At 36.3% G+C, this 25,933-nt stretch overlaps 1 protein-coding gene across 3 annotated transcripts in view; it reads left to right on the plus strand.

Moving 5' to 3' along the window:
* TDRD7 (tudor domain containing 7) overlaps window positions 1-25,933 on the plus strand; it is a 120,388-nt gene that overhangs the window by 16,376 nt on the left and 78,079 nt on the right. For all 3 annotated transcript variants that reach the window (XM_074203432.1, XM_074203431.1, XM_074203433.1), the window contains exons 2-4: window positions 15,905-16,117; window positions 18,110-18,251; window positions 19,999-20,191. In XM_074203432.1, coding sequence (XP_074059533.1) covers window positions 15,911-16,117; window positions 18,110-18,251; window positions 19,999-20,191 — 542 coding nt within the window. In that variant the 5' untranslated portion in view covers window positions 15,905-15,910. The remainder of the gene's footprint in view (window positions 1-15,904; window positions 16,118-18,109; window positions 18,252-19,998; window positions 20,192-25,933) is intronic.

Consider the following 25,933-nt stretch of genomic DNA (forward strand, 5'->3'; position numbering starts at 1 on the left):
AAAGAATTTTTTTAAAAAAAGAAAAATTTCAACAAAACAATCAATACATTGAAAAAATATTTTGTGTAATACCCATGTATACCCCCTGCAAAGGAGTTGAGAGGTAATGTCTTCTCATTTCTTCTTAGGGCTAAGCTGATTCTTTACAATTTCCAAACATTCATTTAAGTGGTTTTGTGATGGTTATAATCAATGTGTATATTGATTTCCTCATTCCACTTTATTATGCATCAGTTTATTTAAGTATTTTATTGTTTCTCTGGATTATTCATACTTGTAATTTCTTAAATATAATAATACTTTTGAAGTTTAAATGCTTCAACCACATAATGAGAACAGATAGCACTCAATGGAAAAGACCCTGATGTTGGGAAAATGAGGAAATGGCAGAAGATAGGATAGATAGTTAAATGAAAACAACAAACCTGAACTTGGATAAACTTTGGAAGATAGTGGAAGATAGAAAAGCCTGATCTTTTGGGGTCTGTGGGGTCATGAAGAATTGGACACAACTAAATAATACTTGATTACATTCATCTATCATATTGTGTTTAACTGTTCCTCAATCAGAAGCCATTAATTTTTTTTTCTATTTCTTTGCTATAATAAACTAGTTTGGTGTATATGGAACCTTTCTCTTTTTTTCTAATTATCTTTCTGGGGTATATCCCTAGCATTGGAATCTCTAGGTCAAAGAATATGAGAATTTTAGGCACTTTCTTTGCATAGTTACAAATTGTTTTCCAGAACAAATGTGCAAATTCACAATTCCAGCAATGATGTCTTAGTCTTCCTGAAAAGACCGTTTTTGAAGTGACTTAAACATTGTTCCCTTGAGTAACCTTGGAAAAGTTTCCCCACAGAGAGCATGTTCAGAAAACTCTTTGAACCTCCATTATCATAGATGAAAATATAGCGAGGTTCATTATTAGGCTTCATAAAATGTAGCTTCTTATCTAGATCTTTCACCAACTAGATGTATGACCTTGACTAAAGGTGCCAATTACAATGATGATGATGATGATTATAGCTAGCATTTAATATAGTACTTCAAGTTTTGGAGAATATCACAACTTTATGAGATAAGTACTATTATTTTTATTTTTCAGATGAGGAAACTGAGGCTAAGAGAGGTTAAGTAATTTGCCCAGAGTCCTCAACCAGTAGGTGTCTAAGGCAGGATTTGAATCTAGGTCTTCCTAAAATGAAGTCTACCATTCATCTTTCTAGCATCCCCCATAACTTCTCTTGACCTTAGTTTCTTCATTGGCATATTGAAAGGCCTGGGTGAGATCAGCTCTGTCTCCTTTGTGCAATGATGAAAGACCTCAAAGGGCATTTAGTCCAACCTATACCTAAACAAGAATCTCCTTTACAACATACTGACAGATGTTCATCCAGCTTCCCATCTCCTACTCCAAGGCCCAGTTCTGTTTTTTACTGTATGTAGAACACTCCATATCTATTTTCGGAACTTCCAACCTCCAATCCAGAAGTTTATACCTAGAATTGGATTTATTTTCTTCCCTAGCCTGTTGCATTGATCTGTTCAAATTTCCCTTTTAGCTTCAATTGGATGACTCTTCTCCCAGGCCCCCAGGTTGATTATCTTAATAGGTAACCTTTTAAGCCTTCTCTGTCATTCCCTTTGAGACAGCTAAGAGTTGAAGTGGACAGAGCCCTGACCCTTTCAGGCCTGTGACCTCATGGGGGTTTTCTTATCAGAGAGATACTTGAAGGGGTTTGCCATTTCCTTCTCCAGATCATTTTGCAGATGAGAAAACAGAGACAAACAGAATTAAGTGACTTATCCGCAGTCACACAGCTAGTATCAGAAGTCACATTTTTAACTCTGGTCTGGTGCTTTATCTACTTAGCTACCCAAAATCAGTATCCTGGGGGGTAACTCCTTGAATCATCCTGCCATCTAGTCCTTAACATTTCACACTTATTTCTCCATTCCAAGTTCATGCTTGCTTATCCAATATAAATCTTTTTTTTCTTGTCATTTATTTGACATTTGCCTATTCATTAGGCCATACTTCAAACCCTATCTCTTATATGACTTCAGGCCATGCTGTTCTCTACGTGTTTTTCTGGGCTACTATTTTGTTGTTTAATTAAAAACTGCCTTGAGTTGTAATTAGTTTTCATTAATACATCTCATTGGCAATAAAGTGTAAAATCCCTAGAAAGCAAAAGATATGAAAAGAGCTAAGTTAGACTCTTCCAATTCTGCCCTCAGCACCACCCAGTATGTGACTCTAGGTTAGAGCTGCTCCTTATTAAATAGCTATACCTAACTGGAGGAAGGGCCTTTTATTTATCTCATTTTAAAAATTACAATATCCATGTAGGATCAGGTCAGTAGTCCATATTAATTGACTCATTCTACTAGTCTCTCATTGGCATATTTTTCCCAAGATCATAACTGTCAATGACATTAACCTTAAAAAAACCTATCATAATGCAATAAAAATTATATTCAATAAAGGACTGTGGAAACATAGATTAAAAATTAAATATTTAAAATCTTAAAGAATGAGTAGGTTGAAAAACAAATCCTAGAAATACTCAATAATTTCATTAAAGCAAGCCTGGAAAAAAAGAACAAATTAAAACTCCCCAATTAAATGTCAAATTGGAAAGCATGAAAAATCTAGACATTAATAAAATTGAAAGTAAGACAACTGATAAAACTGGGAGCTGAATTTATGAAGGGAAAAACAAAATAGATGAACCATTAGTTAATTTGATTTTAAAAAAAGAAGAGTAAATTACCAGTATCAAAAATGAAAAGGGTGAATTCACCACTAATGAAAAGGAAATAAAAGCAATTATTGGGAGCTATTTTTGCCCAATTATATTCCATTGAATCTATCAAAATGAAATAAATGAATATTTACAAAAATGTAAATTGCCCAGATTAAACCAAAGAAGAAATAGAATACTTCAATAACCCTTTCTTATTAAAAAAAAAAAAGTTGAACAAGCCTCCAATGAGCTTCCTAAAAAAGAATTCTCAGGACAAGATGGATTCGCAATTTAATTCTACCAAACATTTAAAGAATGATTAATTCCATAGGATTTAAAATGGAAAAAATATTCAAAAGAATCCTTCAAAATTCCTTTTGCAATACAAATGTGTTGCTAACACCTAACAGGGTAAGAGAAACCTGAAACTATAGACCAGTTTTCCTAATAAATATTGTTGCAAAAGTACATCGTTATTTCACAAAGTTCATACACTATGACCAGGTATAATTTATACTAGGAATATAGGATTGGTTCAATATTAGGAAAACTATTAGCATAATTATCCATGTTAGTAACAAAACCAACAGAAATCTCAATAGATGAAGAAAAAACTTTTGACAACATACAACACCCATCCCTATTAAAAACACTTAGAAAGAATAGGAATTAATGGAACTTTCTTCAATATTTATCTAAAATCATTAGCATGAATGATTTGTACTGAGGCTAAGCTAGAAGCCTTTCAGTAACATCATGAAGGAAGGAAGGATGTCCATAATTACTACTATTACTCAAATATTGCATTAAAAATGCTAGCTATATCAGTAAGAGAAGAAAAATAATGGAAAGAATTAGAACAGGCAACGAGAAAACAAAAACAAAACTATCTCTTTGTAGATGATATATTAAATATACTTAGCAAATCATAGAGAATTAACTCAAAAAACTACAGTTGAAATATTAACATTAGCACAGTTGTAGGATATAAAATAAAACCCATATAAATCATCAATATTTCTATTTACTACCAACAAAACCCAGCAGCAAGAGATGGAAGAATTCCATTTAAAAATAACTTCAGATAATACTAGGTAGTCTGCCTTCAAATATAAACCCAGAAACTATATGAACACAATTAGAAAACAGTTTTCACACAAATAAAATTAGATCTAAATAACTGCAAAATCTTAATTGATCATGGCTAGACTGAGCCAATATAATAAAAATGACAGTTCTTCCTAAATTTATTCACTACTATACCAAAAAATTATTTTAAAGAAATAGGAAAAAAACATAAGAAATCAAAAAGATATCAATATCAAGGGAATTAATGGGGGTGGGAGAAGTGAAGGAAGGGGTCTAGACCATCAAAATAATCTGATACTAGCTAATAAATAGAATTGTGGATCAGTGAAATAGATTTGGTTCCCAAAATTAGTAGTAAATGACCTTAGTAATATAGTATTTGATAAACTCAAGGATTCCAACTTTTGGAACAAGAACTCACTATTTGACTAAAATTGCTGGGAAAATTAGAAAAGTATGGCAGAAGCTAGGTATAGACCAATATCTCATACCACATATTAAGATAAGTTAATAGATCAATGTATACCATGGAAACAATGTAAAGACTGTAACAGATTGCCTTCTGGGGGGGAAGCAAGATTGGGGGGGGGGGAATTGTAAAATTCAAAATAAATTTTAAAAAATAAGTTAAAAAGGAGCACATAATGTATAGATAAAAGGTGACACCATAAGTAAATCAGGGGAACATAGAATAGTTTAGATTTGTGGATAAGGGAAGAATGTATAACCAAACAAAAGCATCATGAGATATAAAACAGATAATTTTGATTATATTAAATTTAAGTTTTTTTACTCAAAACTATTGACCAAGATTATAAGGAAAACAGAAAAATGGGGGGGGGGGATTTACAGAAAGTGTCTCTTATAGGGTAAAAACATCACTTGCATAAAAATATTCATAGCAGCCCTGGACCTTAGAAGTTAACTAGTCCAAATCCCTCATTTTACTAGATAAGGAAAATGAGGGCCAGAAGAAGGTGAAGTAATTTTACAAAAGTCCCACTTGTTAGCAGAACCAGGATTCAAACTCAAGCTCATCATCAGAATAAACTCTTAATTTAGCCCCCCTTGACTCTAATTATAAAAAGAACTATATGTCCACAGGTGGGACCAAAATTTAATAAATCTAGGAGCTTTTTAGGAGTGAATTTGCCCAAATATATCACTCAAATGATATTTAAAAAAATAGTTCCCCACCCAAAATGTGTGTGTGTGTGTGTGTGTATGTGTATGGTGTTGCTATCTGTACTTCATTCTTGAAGAAGACCATGACATCATGAAGGTGATGTCATGATAAGTACATGAACTGAATTCGAGTGAGGGGGTGCTGTGCTAAGTCACCAGTCTAACTTTCTCCTCCAGAGCCATTTGGGTCCAGATAGGAACCATGATGACTGGAGATGGCCCTGGATGTGAGGTAATCAGGGTTTTAAGTGACTTGCCCAAGGTCACATAGCTAGTAAGAGTCAAGTGTCTGAGGTCAAATTTGAACTCACGTTCTCCTGACTTCAGGATTGGAGCTCTAGATCTAGCTGCACCACTTAGCTGTGTAAAAGTAGGAAGAACAAGGGGCAGCTAGGTGGCGTAGTGCATAAAGTACCAGCCTTGGAGTACCTGGGTTCAAATCCAGTCTCAGACACTTAATAATGACCTACCTGTGTGGCCTTGGGCAAGCCACTTAACCCCATTTGCCTTGCAAAAACCTAAAAAAAAGAAAAAAAAAGTAGGAAGATCACCTAGGTGTGTGTGTGTGTGTGTGTGTGTGTGTGTGTGTGTGTATGTGTATGGAATTAGTGTTTATAAATTACTTCTCTGTTCTACTCCGTAGTTTAATCTTTCCTGAAACTGCTTTCATGAAGACCCGCACTGATCAAATTTTTTCAGGTGTTTTCTGCATTGTCCCAGTATAAGTCACAGAAACTTCAATTGAGAGATAACTTGCTATAAGTTCATATTGTTGGAAAGGACAAAAAAGTTCATCTAGTCCAACTTTTAGAGATAAGGAAACAGGTTCAGAGAGGTCAAGTGACTTGCCTAAGATTACACAGGTAAAAAGTGGCAGTCATATCTCCTGTCTTGTGATTCCACCTTTGGCATACTTAAGCTTCTAGTAAGTGTCTTTCAAGTCCTTTGTTTACATATGGGGGAACTGAGGCTCAGAAAGGCTGAGTAAACTTTACCAAGAACATTTAGTTAGTGGAAGAGCTGGCATAAGGACATGTAATTCCCAGATCGGTCTCTAATCATGTCACCAGACTGACTTCATAATCTACCTCCATGAACTTGCAGTTACATTCATCTAAACTCTGCCAGTATTTTCTTTGTAATGTCTATTGAATCCACTCCCTTCTACAGTCACAATACATGCCCTGGCCCTAAAATACTCATTCTTTCCCTATTTCCTATTATAAGACTCCCAACTTACCTGCCTTTAATTTTTCCCCCTCCAAGGATTAAGATTTGCTTTCTTTAAACATTCTTTGGTCACATCACCAGTTTGCTTGCTAAAAACAGAAGGGAGATCTCCTCTTAGATGAAATTCATGTTCTTCATAATGTTGTTTAATGGTCCATTCATTATTAACCTGTAGTCATCTGTCTCTGCTTCTTGCATACAAGTTTACTCCTGCCACTGAACTCTCACAAAGGTCATTTCCTCCAACTTGAAACATCTTCCAACATTTCTTCCCATTAAATTAACATAAGATCCTAAAAGACAGTGTACTGTTTTCTCTGTCTACTATATCATACATATGTGTCTACATTTTATAACTGAGAACACTAGTATTGATTTATATTAATAAAAAACCTTTTTTCATGATTTAAACATTTCTGTTAACAAATTTACTAGGAAGTAAGTTAAGAAATCTGATACAGATTACAAATTTGCAGTCATGTAAAACATATTTCCATATTATCTTGTTGTTTAAAAAAAAGCAAAAACCCTTAAAAAAAATATGTGCTTTGATCTACATTTAGACTCTATCATTCTTTCTTTGGAGATGAAGGACATTTTTCACCATAATATCTCAGAACTGTCTTGGATCATTGTATTGCTGAATAATTCTCATTGTATGCTAAGTCATTCACAGTTGTTTGTCATATATTCCCATTACCGTGCACGAAGTTCTCCCAGTTCTGATCACTTCACTCTTCATTAGTTCATGTAATTCTATCCAGGTTTTTCTGAAAACATTCTGCTCATCATTTCTTAAAACACAAATACTATTCAATACATCATATAACACAAATTATTCAACCATTTTCCAATTGATGAATATCTATTCAATTTATAATTTTTGATCACCATAAAAAAAAACTGCCATAAATATATTTGTACAAATAGGTCCTTATGCCCCCACTTTTTAAAAATCTATTTTGGATATAAAACTAGTAGCAGTATTGCTGAATCAAACAGTATGTACAATTTGATAGCCCTTTGGGCATAGTTCCAAATTGCTCTCAGGAATGGTTGGATCAGTTCACCATTACACTAAGAACACATCAATGTCCCAGTTTTCGCGCATTCCCTCCAAATTTATCACCTTTACTGTCATATTAGCCAATCTAATAATTTTGAGTTGGTATCTCAAGGTTGTTTTATTTTGTATTTCTCAAATAGTGATCTAGAGTATTTTTTATTTGATCATGGATAGCTTTGACTTAGCTGAAAACTGCCTGTTCATATATTTTGACCATTTATCATTGAGGAAATGACTGGTATCCTAATAAACTTGACTCAGTCTTCTACATATTTGAGAAATGAGGTCTTTATAAGAGACACTTTTTTATTTTTTTAATATTTAATATTTATTTATTCTCATTTTTTATACAAATAATTTTTTATACATTAATAAAATATTCTTGTGTAAGAGTAAACAAAATACTCCCTCCCCCAAAAAATATAGACTCACTTGAGCGATAAAGTAAAGGGGAGAGAAAAGAATTAAAATTTAAAAAAAATAATAGTAATAATTGTAGGTATGGCCAGGTGGCGCAATGGACAGAGCACCAGCCCTGGAGCCAGGAGCACCTGAGTCCATGTCCGGCCCCATACACCCAAAAATCACCCAGCTGTGTGACATGCAAGCCACCCAAACCCCACTGCCCTGCAAAAACCAAAAAAGAAAAAAGAAAAAAAGACCCAAAATAAAATAAAATAGTAATAATAGTAGGGGTGGCTGGGTGGTGGACAGAGCATTGGCCCTTGAGCCAGGACCACCTGGGTCCAAATCCGGCCTCAGACACCCAAAGATCACCCTGCTATGCGGCCCCAGGCAAACCACCCAGCTCCATTTGCCCTGCCCCCCCCCCCCAAGATAATGATAATAAAAAATGTGCTTCAACAACTCTGTCACGGGTGGATCACATTCTTTATGATAAGTCCATAGCAAAAGTTACTTCCATATTTTTCCACCGCTGCCATTGCTGATCTCAACTCCCTCCTTTCGTATTTCTCCACTACCATGTACTATATTTTCTCTCTCCTTTCACTGACTCTGCTGTAGGGTAGCTGAGTGGCACAGCAGACAGATCCCTGGTCCTGGGGCCAAAAGGCCCCGAGCCCCCATGCCACCCCTTAGGCCCAGCATCCACCTGGCCCTATGGTCCCAGACAGGCTCTTCAATCCCAGCCCCTTGCAAGAAGTAAAAAAGAAAATGTGTTATAGTTGACCACTCTATCCCCATGGTCCATCCTCTCCTCCATCACTCACATCCCCCCCTTCCGCCCCTTTTCTTCTTACTCCAGATGCCTATACCCCATTGAGTATATATGCTGTTTCCTCTCCTAGCCACCTCTGATGAGAGCAAAGATTCCCTCATTCCCCCTGTTTTCCCCCTTCCATATCATTGCAATAGCTCATTGTAATAAAGAAAAATCTTATTATATGAAATATCTTGGCCTATTCCCCCTCTCCTTTTTCTTTTCCCTCATTACATGTCCCTTTTTTTTCTATTGACTCCATTTTTATACCATATTTTATCTTCAAATTCAGCTTTCTCCTGTGCTTCAACTATAAAAACTCCCTCTACCTGCTCTATTAACTGAGAAGGTTTATATGAGTATTATCAGTGTCATTTTTCTATGCAGGAATATATGCAGTTCATCATCATCAAGTCCCTCATATTTTCCCTTCTCCAATCTCTATGCTTCAACCTGAGTCCTGTATTGGAAAAATCAAACCTTCTGTTCAGCTCTGGCCATTCCAACAGGAATGTTTGAAATTCCCCTGGTTCATTGAAAGTCCATCTTTTTCCCTGGAAGAGGACATTCAGTTTTGTTGGGTAGTTGATTCTCAGTTGCATTCCAAGCTCTTTTGCCTTCCAGTATGTTATATTCCAAGCTCTAAAAGCTTTTAATGTAGTTGCTGCTAAGTCCTGTGTGATCCTGACTGCAGCTCCACGATATTTGAATTGTGTCCTTCTGGCTGCTTGTAATATTTTCTCTTTGACTTGGGAGTTCTGGAACTTGGCTATAATATTCCTAGGGGTTGGTTTTTTGGGATCACTTTCTCGGGGGATCAGTGGATTCTCTCCATTTCTATTTTGCCCTCTGCTTCTAGGATATCAGGGCAATTTTCCTGTAGTAATTCTTTGAAAATGATGTCAAGGCTCTTTCCCTGATTATGACTTTCAGGTATTCCAATAATTTTTAAATTATCTTTCCTAAATCTGTTTTCCATATCAGTTGGTTTTTCAAGGAGATGTTTCACATTTTCTTCTAATTTTTCATTTTTTTGGTTTTGAAGTATTGATTCCTGATTTCTGGTAAATTCATCAATCTCCCTGAATTCTATTCTTTGTCTGAAGGATTTGTTCTCCTCAGAGAGCTTTCTTATCTCTTTTTCCATCTGGCCAATTTTGCTTTTTAAAGCATTCTTCTCCTCAATAACTTTTTGAACTGTTCTATCCATTTGACCTAAGCTGGTTTTTAGCATACTATTTTATTCAGCATTTTTTTGGATTTCCTTGACTAGGCTATTGACTTCATTTTCATGTTTTTCCTGCATCTCTCTCATTTCTTTTCCTAGTTTTTCTTCTAACTCGCTCATTTGATTTTCAAAGTCATTTTTGAGGTCTGTCATAGCCTGATCCCAATTTCTGTTTTTCTTGGAGTCTTTAGATGCAGGAGCTTGTGCTTCCTCATCTTCAGACTGAGAGTTTTGATCTTTCTTGGGCTCATATGCAAAATATTTCTCAGTGTTGTTCCTTTTGTTTCTCTGCTTGCTCATTTTCCCAGCCTGAGCCTGTTTTGGGTTGCTTCTTGAGCTTTTGGGACACTCCCACAAGGGTCTCAGTGTGTGAGGCTCTGTCCTCCTTCCTGGTCTGTGAATGACAATAAGCTCCCAGCTCTACCACGGGGATGAGGTGGGGCGGGGGGCTGCTGTTCTGTGGGGGGGCCTAGACTGGGATCAGGATCTGAATGTGGTCAGAGCCCCAGAGTCCTGTTCCAGGGGCAGAGGACAGAGCTCTACAGTCTCTCTCTCTTCACTCCCCTCCCTAGGTTCAATGGGCTCATGCCCTGGGGGCTCCTGCTTACCGGCTCTGCCTGCTTCTGTCCTGGATCTGGAATGCAGTGGCCACACTGCTGGCTGTGTGCCCTGAGAGCTGGACTCCACGTGCTCGCTCTGGCAGAGGTCCCCCCCCATTCCCCCAATTTGTGCCCCGTGCTCCCCAGGACGTAGCTCAGGAAACCCCTCTGCTGCTGTGAGCTGCAGCTCCCAGCGCCCTGGGGCTGCCTCCAGGAGGCTGAAGTTCTTTTGCTCTGGTGGGCGCCCCTCCAACCCCGGGGAGCAGAGCCTTTCTGCTCTTGTCCAGGTTACCTTGAGTAGGAGAACTGCCTCCCTGGGTCCCTCTGTGGGTTCTGTCTCTCGAAAATTTAGTTAAAGTCCTTAGTTTCAAAGATTTATAAGAGAGCACCTAAGAAAGGATCCACTCTTGTCTTCATCTTGGCTCCCCCCTGAGACACTTTTTTTACGGAAAGATTTTATTTATTTTGAATTTTACAATTTTTCCCCCAATCTTGCTTCCCTCCCCCTCCCCACTACAGAAGGCAGTCTGTTAGTCTTTACATTGTTTCCATGGTATACATTGATCTAAGTTGAATGTGATGAGAGAGAAATCATATCCTTAAGTAAGAAAAATAAAGTATAAGTAAGAGATAGCAAAATTACATAATAAGATACCTTTTTTATTTTTAAATTAAAGGTAATAGTCTTTGGTCTTTGTTCAAATTCCACAATTCTTTCTCTGGATACCGATGATATTCTCCATTGCAGATACACCAAAATCATCCCTGATTATTGCACTGATGGAATGAGCAAGTCCATTAAGGTTGATCATCATCCCCATGTTGCTGTTAGGGTGTTCTTCTGGTTTTGCTCTTCTTGCTGAGCATCACTTTATGTAAATCCTTCCAGGCTTCCCTGAATTCCCATCCCTCTTTGTTTCTAATAGCACATTAGTGTTCCATCACATACATATACCATAGTTTGTTAAGCCATTCCCCAATTGAAGGACGTTCACTTAATTTGATTTCATAAAGGAATTGGATGAGGTTATTGTCAGTGAGAATGGCTAGAGGGGCAAACTAGAGACATTTCCAAGGAAGATACAGTCAGAAAATACGGTGGAAAGAGGATCAGCCAACAAGGCCCTGTGCCAAGTGATGGGTTTAAGAATACCTAAAGGGTATATAGAGCATCAGCCCTGGAATAGGGAGAACCTGAGTTCAAATCCAACCTCAGACACTTAATAATTATCTACCTATGTGACCTTAGGCAAGTCACTTAACCCCATTGCCTTGCAAAAAAGAAATAACCTAAAATGATTCCCTGTACTCAAGGAACTTCTGTCCTCTCAGGCAGGACTAGATCCTTGATTTCATTGGTGCAGGTGAAGGAACTCCTTCTACCAATACAGATTGGCACCTTCTCCACAACTAGTTTCCTAGTCCAGTAAGAGGTTTAAAATACAAATCCTCCAGGCCTCAAGGCTAGTTACCTATCCACTAAGCCATGCTTTCTCACTTCGATGTGTATATAGAATAAATGCAAAATAAATGTATAAGCTAGTTAAATATGAGGCAGTTAGGGAAGGAGGGGACAGAAGGATGCAGGGACCTTCATGGAAAGTGGTACTTGAATTGAATCTTACAAGAAGTGAATGGTTCTGTGAGGTGTGAAAGTAAGGGGAGAAAGTGTGCTACAGACTTGAATATAGCCAGTGTAAAGTCACAGTAAACAGGGATATTTTTGTTATGAGGAAGAGTAAGGAGAGTCTGACCAAACCATAGGTTCAGTAATGGGGGACTAATCTATAAATAATTTAGGAAAATAGGTTGGAGTCATCATGTGAAGGTCACTGAAAATATGTTTTATTCTAGAGGCAATAAGAAGTACCTGGAGACCTAAAGTGTGGTAGTAAGGTAGTCATATCTGCATTTGCTTTAGTAATTATGTGAAAGATAGATTGAACTGGGGAGAAACTTAAGACAAGGAGTAATTAGGGAAGCCATTGTAACAGTTTAGGTGGGAGATAATAAAGACTTATAAATTAAGGTAATTGTTGTGTGAGTAATAAAAAGAGGATAAATACAAAGAATATTATGAAGCTAGAAATGGCAAAATTTGGCAACTGATTAGATATATGGGGTGAGGAAGAGTGAGGATTTAGGAATAATTCTGACATGGTAAATATGACAGGCTAGAATGTTTAGATGCCTTTGAAAGGCAGGGGGAAGTTTGGTGGAGATCTTGGTTTAGGGGGGAAAATAATAGGTTCTGTCTTGGAAATGTTGAGTTTGAGATGTCAGGTTTTAGTTGGGAGGCTAGGAAAGATGAATTTGGTTCATTTACAAATGTCAATTTATAAATATTTACAAAATGTCAATTATATGCAAAGCCATTGTGTTTCATGGCTTGGAATGGTCACATACATCAATCACCTAGTGGCCAGCCAAGAAGGCTTGGTATGAGAACAAGCTTTACCATCCCATCCCAAGAACACTTACTAAATGAAAATCAGGGGAAAATATTTGTTAATATACCTATAACAAGCTATTTGGATTTAATGTTATAGTCCCCAATGTACTGCCTAAGAAAAGAGAAATAGCATTAATAAAAAAGAATAGTAAGAACAGCTGAATCAGACCAATTATTCACAGAGGAGAGCCAGATCCAAGGCTATATACACCTTTGAAGGGACTGAATTTGAAAAGAGAGAAAAAGATACTGAATAATTGTGGGGAAAATATGAATATTATTGCCACCCAAAAAGCAATGGAAGTTATAATAACCCCATGTATTTACTTTTTCATCTTTGTAATGATTTTATGATGATAATTTACTCATATATCAAGGATATCCTTGGTGAAAAGTTAAAAGACTTTAAAAAATTCTAATACTTTCAGTGCACATAGCCTTATTATTCCCACATTTGTCTTAAAGGGGTAGAGAATATAATATCCCTCTCTGCCTATTGTTTGTTGACAATTTAAAAAAATTGTGTTAATAGAATTATATTAATAGAATAAAAATAATATTTTAAAGGCCCTTCTCTGAGAATATAAGAATCTTAGTTTTCTTGATAGATTTAACAAAGGACTTTGCCACTCTAGTTATTAATACCAAGAAAGGCATAAAATAAGGAGGTATATATCTACTTTTTTTTGGCTTTTTGCAAGGCAATAGGATTAAGTCACACAGCTAGGTAATTATTAAACATCTGAGGCCATATTTGATTTCGGGTCCTCCTGTCTCTAGGTCCCATGCTCTATCCACTGTACCACCTGGCTGACCCCAGCATATACCTACTAAAAGTGTATATTTCTATTATGGAGTATATACAGCATAGATTCTCTTTAAATAGTGAAGTCTTCCCTGCAACTTTTTATAGTTGACATTGTATTGATAATATCAGACCCTGGAACACACCAAAGCCTCCTAAATGAGATTCATAACCACTCAAAGGAGGTAGGCTGTACACAAAAGGAAAATTTAAGCGAGTAAAGAATTATCTTGTCTGGACTACAATATGTAATGGGATGAACTGACCATATATCTGATGTATCTACTCAGAGTAAAAGAAGAAAGAGGGGAAAACCATAATTCACAACCTGAGAAGAATTTATTGGAGTGCATGAACATGAAGACATGGATGGGTCTATGATCTTTGCTGCTGGGGGAATACTGATGAAATACAAATCTAATCCACTGACACATTGAAAGTTATAGGTCAGACACTGTGTTTTAGCACTGAGCATATTAAGATAACTGTATTTCAGCAAAAGATTTTGACCTCTCTCTTACTCTCAGGAAAAGCATATTATGATGAATGTCTATTATATAGACCAGTTCCTGTCAAATTCAAGATAGAAATGGTGCCCTGGGATCACATAATTGACTTAGAAAACCAAAAAGTCACATTATATTGTGCTATATTTTTATTTACTTTGCTGAACTTTTCTCAATTAGAGTTTTTTTTGGTTCAGACAGATTACCTATAAAGCTCATTTAACAGTATATTTATCTTTGATAGACAGTACAAATGAATATTATGAGATCACCCAAGAATTGAACAAGAGGAAAGCAGCAGTCTAGATTGGGAAGTTCCTTAGTATCTTTAATGACCTCAAGCTTTTTTATGAAACAAAGGCTTGTGTTTTAAATATAAGTATTTATTCCAGGAAAGATGTATAATCTCTGAGGATTTGAAGTTGAAATCCTGAAAGGTTAATGGAGAGGTAAATCATGCATCCAAACAGGCTAGAACACATTGCAACCAAGATTCTTTCAAGAGAGATGTCATATAAAGGATATCATCAGAGAAAATGTGGATTGGGCATATGATGAAAGTGAGGGATAATGAATGAATAGACTCCATGAGTAGGGATGTACTTATAATGGCAGGAAAGGGAAAAGAGTATTCCCTGGTAAATTTGATGGATTTCATATTGTGAACTTTTGAAAGGAAACTGAGAAGTTGCACAAGTTGGATAAGCATAGACTGTGGTGTGCATCATTGGTAGAAATTCCACTACAGTGAAATATTAGAATGTTCCAATGATACCTCAGTACTCATTGTTAATTCATTCTGGAACTCTTTTGTCAAGTGCTGATTCTGATAAGTGGGGAATGACTTTTTTCATAAGAAATAATGTAATTTGGGGTGGCTAGGTGGCACAGTGGATAGAGCACCAGTCCTGGAGTCAGGAGTACCTGAGTTCAAATCCAGCCTCTCAGACACATAATAATTACCTAACCGTATGGCCTTGGGCAAGCCGCTTAACCCCATTGCCTTGCAAAAATTTAAAAAAAAATAATGTAGTTAGAAACAATTCATGAAAATTTCTTAGAATTTTCACATTTTACTGGGTTAATATTAAAGTAATGGGGTTGTTTTATAGTATAGAACCTTAAAACTAAATATACATGGATAAAAAGCAATTAATTACTTTAAAAATAGAACAAAATTTAACTTCACTTTACCAGTACTGAGAGGAGTTCCTGACGTAATGGATTGTTTGTCCTTTACTCACTTTCAAAGAGGGAGGTGATCACATCAAGGAGGTAAGGCCATGATATACAGCTGTATTTAAGTGAGGGGGTTTTATGCAAAGTCACTAGCCTCACTTTCTCTTCCAGAGTCATCTGGGTTCATTGACCAGATATAGATCAGGACAACTGGAGAAGGTCTTGGATGCTCCTTTGGAGTGTAATGGGCAATGAAACCACACTCTGTCCTGATCCTTATCCAGGGATCTGATTCCTTTGCCTTTCACATAACTGAATATGAAATTACCATCTCCATAATAAAAAGGGCTGTTCCTTCTTTCCTATTGTGCAGCACAGCTTTTCTGTAAAAGTAGCTGAAGAGTGAGCAGAAGAGTAGGCACAAAATAGTGTGCTAAACACCTCGTGTCATATTGGTAGCCTCCCCCTTGAATGGGCCTGGAGCTACTGCAGGCAGGTTGGACACACCTGCTCTACTTGTATGTCAATTTTTTAACTTTGTGGAATGATGAATTGTGTTGCAATGAATTTCTCTTCTACTTAATTACAGGTGAAGATGCTGGAAGCAGACCTGGTTGCAAAGATGCTTCGAGCTGTTCTGCAATCTCATAAGAATGGAATAGCATTACCCCGGCTACAAGGGGAATACAAATCCTTGACTGGTGATTGGATCCCATTCAAACAACTAGGATATCCTACATTAGAGGCATATTTGAGAAGTGTGCCAGCAGTTGTCAGAATAGAGATCAGTAGATCTGGAGAGGTAAGAAGGTAATTGCACACACATATGTGTGTGTATATATATATATATATATATATATATATATATATATATATACACATATATATAGTCATATAAATTAAATGACTTCTCAAAAGCTCACAGAATTATAGATAGACTCAAAAAGTTTAAAAAGAATCTCTAGTTTAAGTTTTTACTATTTCATAAAATTTTACTTCCAAAGTGATTATAGTTTATAAACTTGTGAATTTCCAAAAAAAATCTTATTTTTCTTTCCTCCTCCTTCCAATCCTGTCTTTGTCTTTTTCTTTATCAGTTCTGGATGTGAGAACCAGGAACCAAACACTCACACTGAAGGTTGAAAGTGAACTGACTAAAGATGAAATAATCTTTGACTGAGATCACTCTGATCTGCAGTTTAGTTTGAGTTGAGGTAAAATGATCCTAGTCCAACAGTCACTTAGAGCACAAATTCCCTGTAAAACATCCCCAGCAATTGGTCATACAACAAACAGAAGTTACCAAGGCTGATACATGAGGTTGCCCCTTTCATATTTGGAAACGGCTGTAATTGTTAAGCACTTGGATACATTTTTTTCTCTACATTGAGACCTTTAATATTGTTTCCTGTAATTTGTATCCTTTAATTCCAATTTTGCCTTGAATGGTCAAACAGAATAAGTCTAGAGCCCTATGAATATTTGCTGTTAAGTCTTTACTTATCCAAGCTGAAAAAAAGCCAGTGCTTCAATAGATCTTTGTAGGGATGTACTTTTGTGTCTTCTCACCACTGCTGGTTTGCTTCTTCCTCTTTGGCTAGATCTGACAAGGGCAGGGCACATACTGTAGGACTGCTATTTCCTCATTCTCTGCTTGATGTATCTGTTAATATAGCCTAAGATCCCATGGGCTTTTTAATCCTATTCTGCAGACTTTCATTAAACTATTTTCATGAATCTTTTTTCATTTAAGTCACTGACTTAATCAGCAGTGCTGATAATCAATTGATGAATGCATGTGTGATTAGCACATAAAGCATGGTCTAGAACCTCTTATCCTTTGTTCTTGATCTGATTGGAAGAGTCATTAGTAGAACTTTCAAGCTATTGGTAAACTTTCATATTGGTGGATATCAAAATTTTTAAATTATTTTCAACTAATTTAAAAAATGAATTTAAAAATGTGATGTATATGCTCTCGATCTATAATCCAACTTCTTTGTCTCTATTTTCTAATTTGTGAAATGGAAATAATCATAGCAGCTATCTAGCAGGATTGTTGTAAGCCTCAAATGAGATAATGAAGAGAAAGAGCTTGAAGTCCTGTGTATTAGTTATGATTATTATTATTATTATTGTTATCCTCTTTATAATTGTTATTGTTATTATTCCCATATGGCTCAGTTAACTTCATTTTATTTCATTGCTACATATTTTCCCATTGTGCTGTCCGGCAGAACTGTGTTTCTAGGGGGACCAAGCAAAAATAGAAAAAATCAGTAAAAAGCCATAACTGCTGTTGGAAAAAAAAAATGATTCAAAAAGTAGTGTCAGGGGTGGCTAGGTGACAAAGTGGATAGAGCACCAGCCCTGGAGTCAGGAGTACCCGAGTTCAAATCCAGCCTCAGGCACTTAATAATTATCTAGCTGTCTGGCCTTGGGCAAGCCACTTAACCAACCCCATTTGTCTTGCCAAAAAGGGAAAAAAAAACCCTAAAAAAAAAGCACAGTGTCTATTACTAGCCATTTTTCAGCTCTATCATCATTGTATATGAAGAGCAGCATTATGATTTTAATTCTGAAACTGAAAGATGAAATTAAAAATGCTTTTTTGGGAAAATGGTTATCAAATATGCTGGGAAAATGTATTTTTGCTGGTGTACTAACATTGAGAGTAAATATGAGGAATATTAAATAATTTATATGTGGCTACTTTTAATGAGGTCTGCTTGTTTCACTTATTCCTAAGAAATTTTAAAACTCAAAAACTTTTTTCCTTACCTCCTATGAGCAGATAACTTGCTATGCTGTGGCTTGCACAGAGACTGCCCGAATTGCTCAACTGGTAGCACGCCAGAGAAGTTCAAAAAGAAAAACAGGAAGGCAGGTGAATTGTCAAATGAGAGTGAAGAAAACCATGCCATTTTTTCTAGAAGGTAAGTTTATCTTATGTGCTGAAAATGTCAGATGGTATCTACAGAAGGTTAATCATATAGAGAAGGAATTCGTGATCAAGATGAATACTTTTAAATTCCAACTAGCATTAGCATATATCTTTGCACCATTTCAAAGAAAAGAAGTTACTATTTTCAGTTGAAAATTGAAATTTAATGAGATGATTTTTTTTTGAGGATTGGTTTCTGATAAAACAAAAAAGGAATCGGAAATAACTCCAGGAAGGGTGTGAAGCTTTGTGTCTTTATTATTATAGTTCTGTTTTTTAAAAGCATCAGCTTAAGTATTAGAGGCTGACTCAAGATTTCTGATTTAAGATTTTTATTTGGAAAATTATTAAAACTTGATTTTACAAAATCTGGAATTACATGAGATCAATGACATTTATCAAGTACTTATGCTGCTCACTGATGACAATACAAGAATAAATATAAGACATGTTCACAAGGAACTTAGAAACTTATTGGGGAAGAGTATATTTCATGAATCAGCAGTGTAGTGAGATGCAGCCAGAAGACTTGGGTTCATGCTCATGCTGCTGTGGACTTTGTGCAAGACTTGAATAGACCTTACTCCTCTTGGAGTGACTTAGTTTATCATTTCCAATGTGAGGGTATTGTACCAGAAGACCTCTCTTAAGATCTTTTTAAACATTCAAAAGCTGAGATTTCTCTTAAGTGTCCAAGAGTGATGAAGAGTTCCTAGAAGAGAATTTTCCTTTCTATTATGGATTTTTTTGCAAGGCAATGGGTTAAATGAATTAAATGACTTAAATGACTTGCCCAAGGTCACATAGCTAGGTAATTCTTAAGTATGTTAGGCCAGATTTGTCAGATTATGTCAGGTCCTTCTAACTCCAGGGCCAGTGCTCTATCCACTGTACCACCTAGCTGTCCCTTATTGTGTTTTAATAACAGGATACTCTCAAAAAAAAAAAAACCCAAAACTTGTGAAGATTTAAATTTACTGATGCAAAGTGAAATGACTAGAATCCAGAGAATATTGTATATAATAATAATAGCATTATTGTAAGGTGATTGACTGTGAGCGATTTAGCTGTTCTCAGCAATACCATGACCTCTCCTCAGATATTACCTTGGATTTCTTTCGCATATATATTTGTATGAAATACAATGTGACATTGTAGATGGAAAACTGGCCTTGACTCAAGGAGGAAATGGGTTCAAGTCACATTTCTAACCCATATTGGCCTAGTGACCCTAGACAAGTAACTTCAGAGAAGGTCCTAAGTTGTATTGGTAGAATGATTTTCCTCTTGCAGGAGTCCTCTGTGTGAGTGAAGTCACAGGTCCAGTCCTTATCCCTGTCTTTTATATTATACTTATATGGAGACATGCTGTTTTTGCCAATAAGACACCTTCAAATTTTGTATCCTATGTCCCTGAGAGAGTACCTCACTTTAATAGGTAAAGTTCTTTGGGAAAGGCTAGAGTAGTGAGGGGAATCAAGAACCAAACTGGGACAGTCACAGAAGTGGTTGGGAGATCATGAAGATAGTATGGGATCTGGAGTGGAGTAAGTATGGAAAGTAGTTGGCTCATTAGGGTAGGATGAGGTAGGCCCTGAAGGTTAATTAGGCTGAGGAGTTTGTGCATTAGCCTGAAAGTAATGGGATCTAGATTTTAAGATGCTTGAAAGCCAGAGTGGCATAATGAATCTTGAATGTTAGGAAACTTACCCATCCTATATGTATGTCTTCTTTTATAGGAAAACCCAAAGCTACACTCAGGCAACCAGGATTTTCTTCAGAGTCTGAAAGAGACTGTAAAAAACCCACATTCTTAAGAGAAAAATGTGTCAAGTCTGGTACTGAAACTTCATCATATAGCTTGCCCCCCACCCTTGGAAGTGGAGTGTCCAGAGAAGTGCCAATGCAGAGACATGTGACAATGATAAATAGGTTAGTATACATAGAGTTTGTTGTGTGTTGGTTGTTTTTCAGTCATGCCTGACTCTTCATGACCCAATTTGGGGTTTTCTATGACAGTCGTTTGCCATTTCCTTTTCCAACTCATTTTACAAATGAGGAAACTGAGGCAAGCAGGATTAAGTGATTTTCCCAGGGTCACACAGCTAGGAAGTGTCTGAGGCTGGATTGGAAACTCATAAAAATGTATCTTTCTGACTTTGTGTTTTATCCATTGCATTACCCACTTGCTCCCGAGTTTGTTAGCTTCACAAAATAAAATATTTAACTGAACTAGTCTAATTTTGCATTTTTTACATGTTTAAAAATGGTTTCATTTAGAATTTACTTGCAAGCTATACTCTTAAATGATTTTCCTTGCTGTACAATTCTGAGGTAATTAAGACCCTCAATATATATTCCTAACTTTTTTTGTGAGTAATTGGTATATTTAGAGTTAAATTAATCCTTAACAGGTAAAGTAAATATAAGCAAGGTTATAGTCTATCAATTAGAGCTTTAGTCTCTTCCGTACCCTATAATTTAAATATAAGTAGCAAGCTATTTATCCAGTGTAGTTAATACTTAATTCTTCTTCTATAAATAAAAGAAATGCTTCCTTTCTTCATGATTCTCATCTTAATTATCAGTCTCTTAACATATATATTTTTAAATGAAATGACTAGGTTGTTTTAAAATAATATCCTAATATAGTGTGCAACTATTAAGAAAACTTTACCTGTAATTTTTCAAATTTTAAGAGAAATAGTTGAGATGCTCTTTTTCTATAGCGTCACTATATTTGAATTCAAATTTATATGTCCTAGTATATGTACTTGTGGTCATGGACAGAGGAAGAGAAGTAACAGCTTTTGAGCTCTAAGAGTCTATGATAGCTATTTTGTCTTGTCTTTTTGAGCAGTATCTAGGGCTTTCTGATAGGGGTCAATGATATTTACTTTATGAGACAGAGAAAAATAGACAAGAGATATCAGAAAAATCCTCTGCCTTGACTGCCTGTTTTTAAAGCATAAAATAGTTTTATTGTATTGGCTTTCTTTTGTCTATGCATATGGAGGTAAAACACGTAACTGCCTTTTATTTTGACAAAAGGTATATTGTAGTATTGTTTCTTTAGACTTTTTTTTAGGTTTTTGCAAGGCAAATGAGGTTAAGTGGCTTGCCCAAGGTCACACAGCTAGGTAATTATTAAGTGTCTGAGACCGGATTTGAACCCAGGTACTCCTGACTCCAAGGTCGGTGCTTTATCCACTACGCCACCTAGCTGCCCCTTTAGACTCTTCTTTAGAAATGACAGAAAATATTTTTAGTTCTTCTGTGGCAAAATAGCACAAGTTCAGCTCAAACAACAAAAAAAGACTTTCCATAAAACACTTTAAAATTGTCATGTTAGATGTATGTTGAAACAAATAACAAAAGAACCCAAAGTTAAATTTTTCTTCTGTTGGAGGGGTGAGGTGGAGGTGGGAATAGGGAAAGGAAAGGCCTTTAGAAAAGGGCCACAGACTAGGAATTAAGAGATTTGGGTTCTGTGTCATTAAACAGCTAAATTTTTGTAGAAAAATATTTTGACCTCTTTGGGATTGACATATATTCCATCAAACTCCAAAAGTCATCAAATTATGACTCTAGCCAAAATTTAGAGGAGCAGAACCCACAGAAAGACTGAGTGATACAATTTCCCAGTCCAAGATAACTTAGAAGTTCCACGGGAAAGGTGTGTTTCACAAGAACCTAGAGTTGGGGAAAAAAACCTCACCCTTAGCATAGCACAGCCCAGCCCAGGGTTCACCAGGAACAGCTTGAAGGGGCAGCAAGAGAACTCTGCTGCACCAGAATGAGTGTGGAGTGAGGAGCATTGGCCACAGAACCTGTAGTGAGAATCGGGGAAAACCAGCTTGTACCTCCAGAGCACAGCCCACTGATAGTAAGGGGGTCAGAGGAAACTGCAGAAATTTCTCTGCTCTCCCTGGGGCGGGACTCTGCACTCAGATCCAGCTTACACTTTGGTCTTCCATACTAAGATAGCCGAGCAGGGTTCCTCCTTACATCTCCAGGGCAGAGGGGAGTGCTGTGGTCATCTACATATCAAAGCACAGGCAAGAGAACATAAGACCTTGGAGGAATAAAGGTCCCAGTGGGGTGTCCCCAAAAAAACTCCCAAAGCCTTGCAAATGCTGTAAACTAGTCTTGGGCTCAGGAAATGAGTAAACAACAAAAGAAAGAACAAAAGAAGACTCTGAGCACAGAAAATTACTTTGATCCCATGGAAGATCAAAACATATACTCAGATGATGACAAAATCAAATTTTCTGTATCTAAAACCCCCAAGAGAAATAGAAAATGGGCTCAGACTATAGATGAACTCAAAAAAAGACTTTGAAAAGTAATTAAGGGAGGTGGAGGAAAGATTGGAAGGAGAAATGAGAGCAATGCAGAAAAATCATGAAAACCAATCAGCAGCTTGTTGAAAGAAATACAGAAAAATATTGAAGAAAATAATATGTTAAAAACAGTTAGGCCAAATGGCAAAAGCAAAACAAAAGGCAAATGAGGAGAAGAATGCCTTAAAAAGCAGAAAAGGCCAGCTGGAAAAGGAGATAAAAATGCTCTCTGAAAAAAATAGTTCCTTCAAATGCAGAATGTAACTAAAAGAAGCTGATGACTGCAAGAAATCAGGGAGAAATAAAACTCTTCCAAAAAAGTCAAAAATTAGGAGAAAATATGAAATATCTCATTGGAAAAACAACCGACCTCAAAAACAGATTCAGAAGAAATAATTTAAAAATTATTGGGCTACCTGAAAGTCATGACCAGGAAAAGAGCCTAGACTTCATTTTTCAAGACTCCCAAGTCAAAGAGGAATTACTAAAAGCTGTCAGAAACAAACAAATCAACTACTGAGGCTCCATTGTCAGGATTACATTGGATCTGGCAACATCTACATTAAAGGCTCATAGGAATTGGAATATAATATCCTGGAAGGCAAAAGATCTTGGTTTACAACCAAGAATCAATTACTCAGAAAAACTGAACATCCTCTTTTAGGAGAAAAGATGGACTTTCAATGAAAAGGGGACTTTCATACTTTCCTATTAGAATATCCAGAGCTGAACAGAAAGTTTGATCTCCAAGTACAGGATTCTGGTGAACCATAGAGGGGGTGGACAAGAAGGACTAACTATGAGGAATTTAATGACATTGAACTGTTTGTATTCCCTGCATGGGAAGAAGATATTGATAACTCATATGAACTTCCTCATTTATAAGAGCTGTTGGAAGGAGCATATATAGACAAGGCACAGGAAGGAACGGAATATAATGGTATAATGTAATAAAAAGATGGAATCAATAGGTGATAAAGGGAAGTACTGGGAGGAAGAGAAAGGAGATGAAGAAGGAGCTAAGCTATTTCACATAAGAGTCAAGAAAAAGCTTTTCAATGGAATGGGGAAAGACAAGGGGGAATGAGTGAGCCTTCATTTTCATCAGAAATGTCTCAGAGAGGAAATAACAGACACACTTAATAGGGTACAGAAATCTATCTTACCCTAGACTAAAATGAGAAGAAAAGGAGGGGATGGGGGGAATAGGTGATAGAACAGAGGGAAGATTGTGGGGGAGGGTACTCAGGGTATGACACACTTTTGGACAGGACCAGGATGAAAGGAGAGAGAGAATAGAATGAATGAGAGTGGGAAGGAATAGAGTGGAGGGAAATACAGCTAGTAATAGCAACAGTGGGAAAAATATTGAAGCAACTTCTGTGATGGAATTATGATAAAGAAAGCAACTCACCCCAGAGACAGAGCCATTGGAATCTGAACACAGACTGAAATACATTTTTTCTCTCTCAACTATTTCTTTCTCTCTCAACTATTCTTGAGGTTTCTCATCTTCTGGGGGGTGGTAGGGGGGTTTATGTTTACTCTTATAACAAAATTATTGTAATATAAAATAAACAAAAAAAATAAAAAAGTATACAAAAAAAGAAATTGGGATTCCAAGGTTATAATGGAAGGTCTGAGTAGGAGGAAAGGCAAGACTATATAACATGCCCCCCTTTATTTTATTGCATCAAGTTGCTACCTATTTCAAAAAGCAAAGCATACATTTTATGTTAATGTGAGAATATAAAATTATATTATTATATATTAATAAAACATTTGTATTCATCATTGCAACATCTGCATATTCATTTTAGAGTCTACTAAATTGTTGTTATGCTTGGATTAATATCATTTAACATTTTAGAACTATTCTTTCAGTTAAATTCATGTTTTATTAGCTTGGCAGTTATACCATCAGTTTTGTTTCTTACAGATTGCTCCTTGTAGTCACATTAAAAGAGAGATCATCATTATTATGCCTCAATAAAAAATCAGTAATTATTATTGTGAATATTCATCTAGTTAAACTTTCCACTTTCTCACAACATAGATGCCTACATACTTTTAGGCACCTTTGGTTAAAAGTCTAGGGGGCAGCTAGGTGGGACAGTGGATAGAGCACCAGTCCTGGAGTCAGGAGTACCTGAATTCAAATCCAGCCTCAGACACTTAATAATGACCTAGCTGTGTGGCCTTGGGCAAACCACTTAAGCCCATTGCCTTGCAAAAAAGAAAAATAAAGAAAACAGTCTAGATCATTGTTATAGCTGCAACTCCACCTCTCCTCCATTATATCCCTCTACAGGAAAGGAAGTAGAAAGGCAACTGGGGCAAGAACATTGTACCTCACCCTGGGAAATTTGAAAAGGAACCAAAAAAGTTATATGTTTTTTTCTCCATATACATAGACAAAAGAAAGCCAATATGATAAAAACTGTTTTATGTTTTAAATACAGGCAGTCAAAGCAGAGAATTTTTTCTGATATCTTCTCCCTGTTTTTCTCTGTCTCATGAAGTATATATCATTGACCCTGTTGGAAATTCTAAATACTGCCCAAAAAGACAAGACAAAATAGCTATCATAGACTTGTAACTTCTTAGCGCCACTCAAAAGCTGCTACTTCTCTTCCTCTTTCCATGACCCATACATTCCCAAAATCACACCTTCCCCCCAAAAAGGGAATGCACAATATGGCAGTACAAATAGGTAGGAGGTAGAAGTGGAATGTGTTGACTGATTTTTTTTCTTATCCCACTAAAGTCAAGCACCCACAGCTCCTTTAATTTAACATTTATTATAACAAGGCTCATTCAATCTAGAGAAATCTCTGCCACTGTTATTTCAACAGAGGGAAAAATTATGCAAACATTTTTCATGATTGTCTTCTCAGTTTGTATCTGTAGTGAGGTGATGGGAATATAGGAGCAAAGAAAATCTAGATATATCAGTAAATATGTTAATATAAAAAGTAGCTAATTAGCAAAGGAATGTATACTTTTGCTTGTTTCTTTTCTTGGAAGTTTTCTCCCCGGGTGATATCATCTTTTTCCTTTGCAAAATTGTTCTGGGAACATCCTTTGAGTTCCTTAGAGAAGGACTACTTAAATTTCTTTTTCCAACTGAAAATTTTTTCTTTCTCACACAATCAAGAAGTATTTATGAAGCACCTTGTTCCAGGGTCTGTGTCAGGTGCTGGTTTTACAAAAATAACCAATGAATGATCCCTACTCAACAAGGAGAAAGGATGATATATTTTAAAAGAATCATAATAAAGAGAACAAATACAGATAATTACAAGAAGGAGAGTTGTAACCTTTTCTATTC

The sequence above is a fragment of the Macrotis lagotis genome, chromosome X (assembly GCF_037893015.1).
Source record: "Macrotis lagotis isolate mMagLag1 chromosome X, bilby.v1.9.chrom.fasta, whole genome shotgun sequence".
In the NCBI taxonomy this organism is placed as follows: Eukaryota; Metazoa; Chordata; class Mammalia; order Peramelemorphia; family Peramelidae; genus Macrotis; species Macrotis lagotis.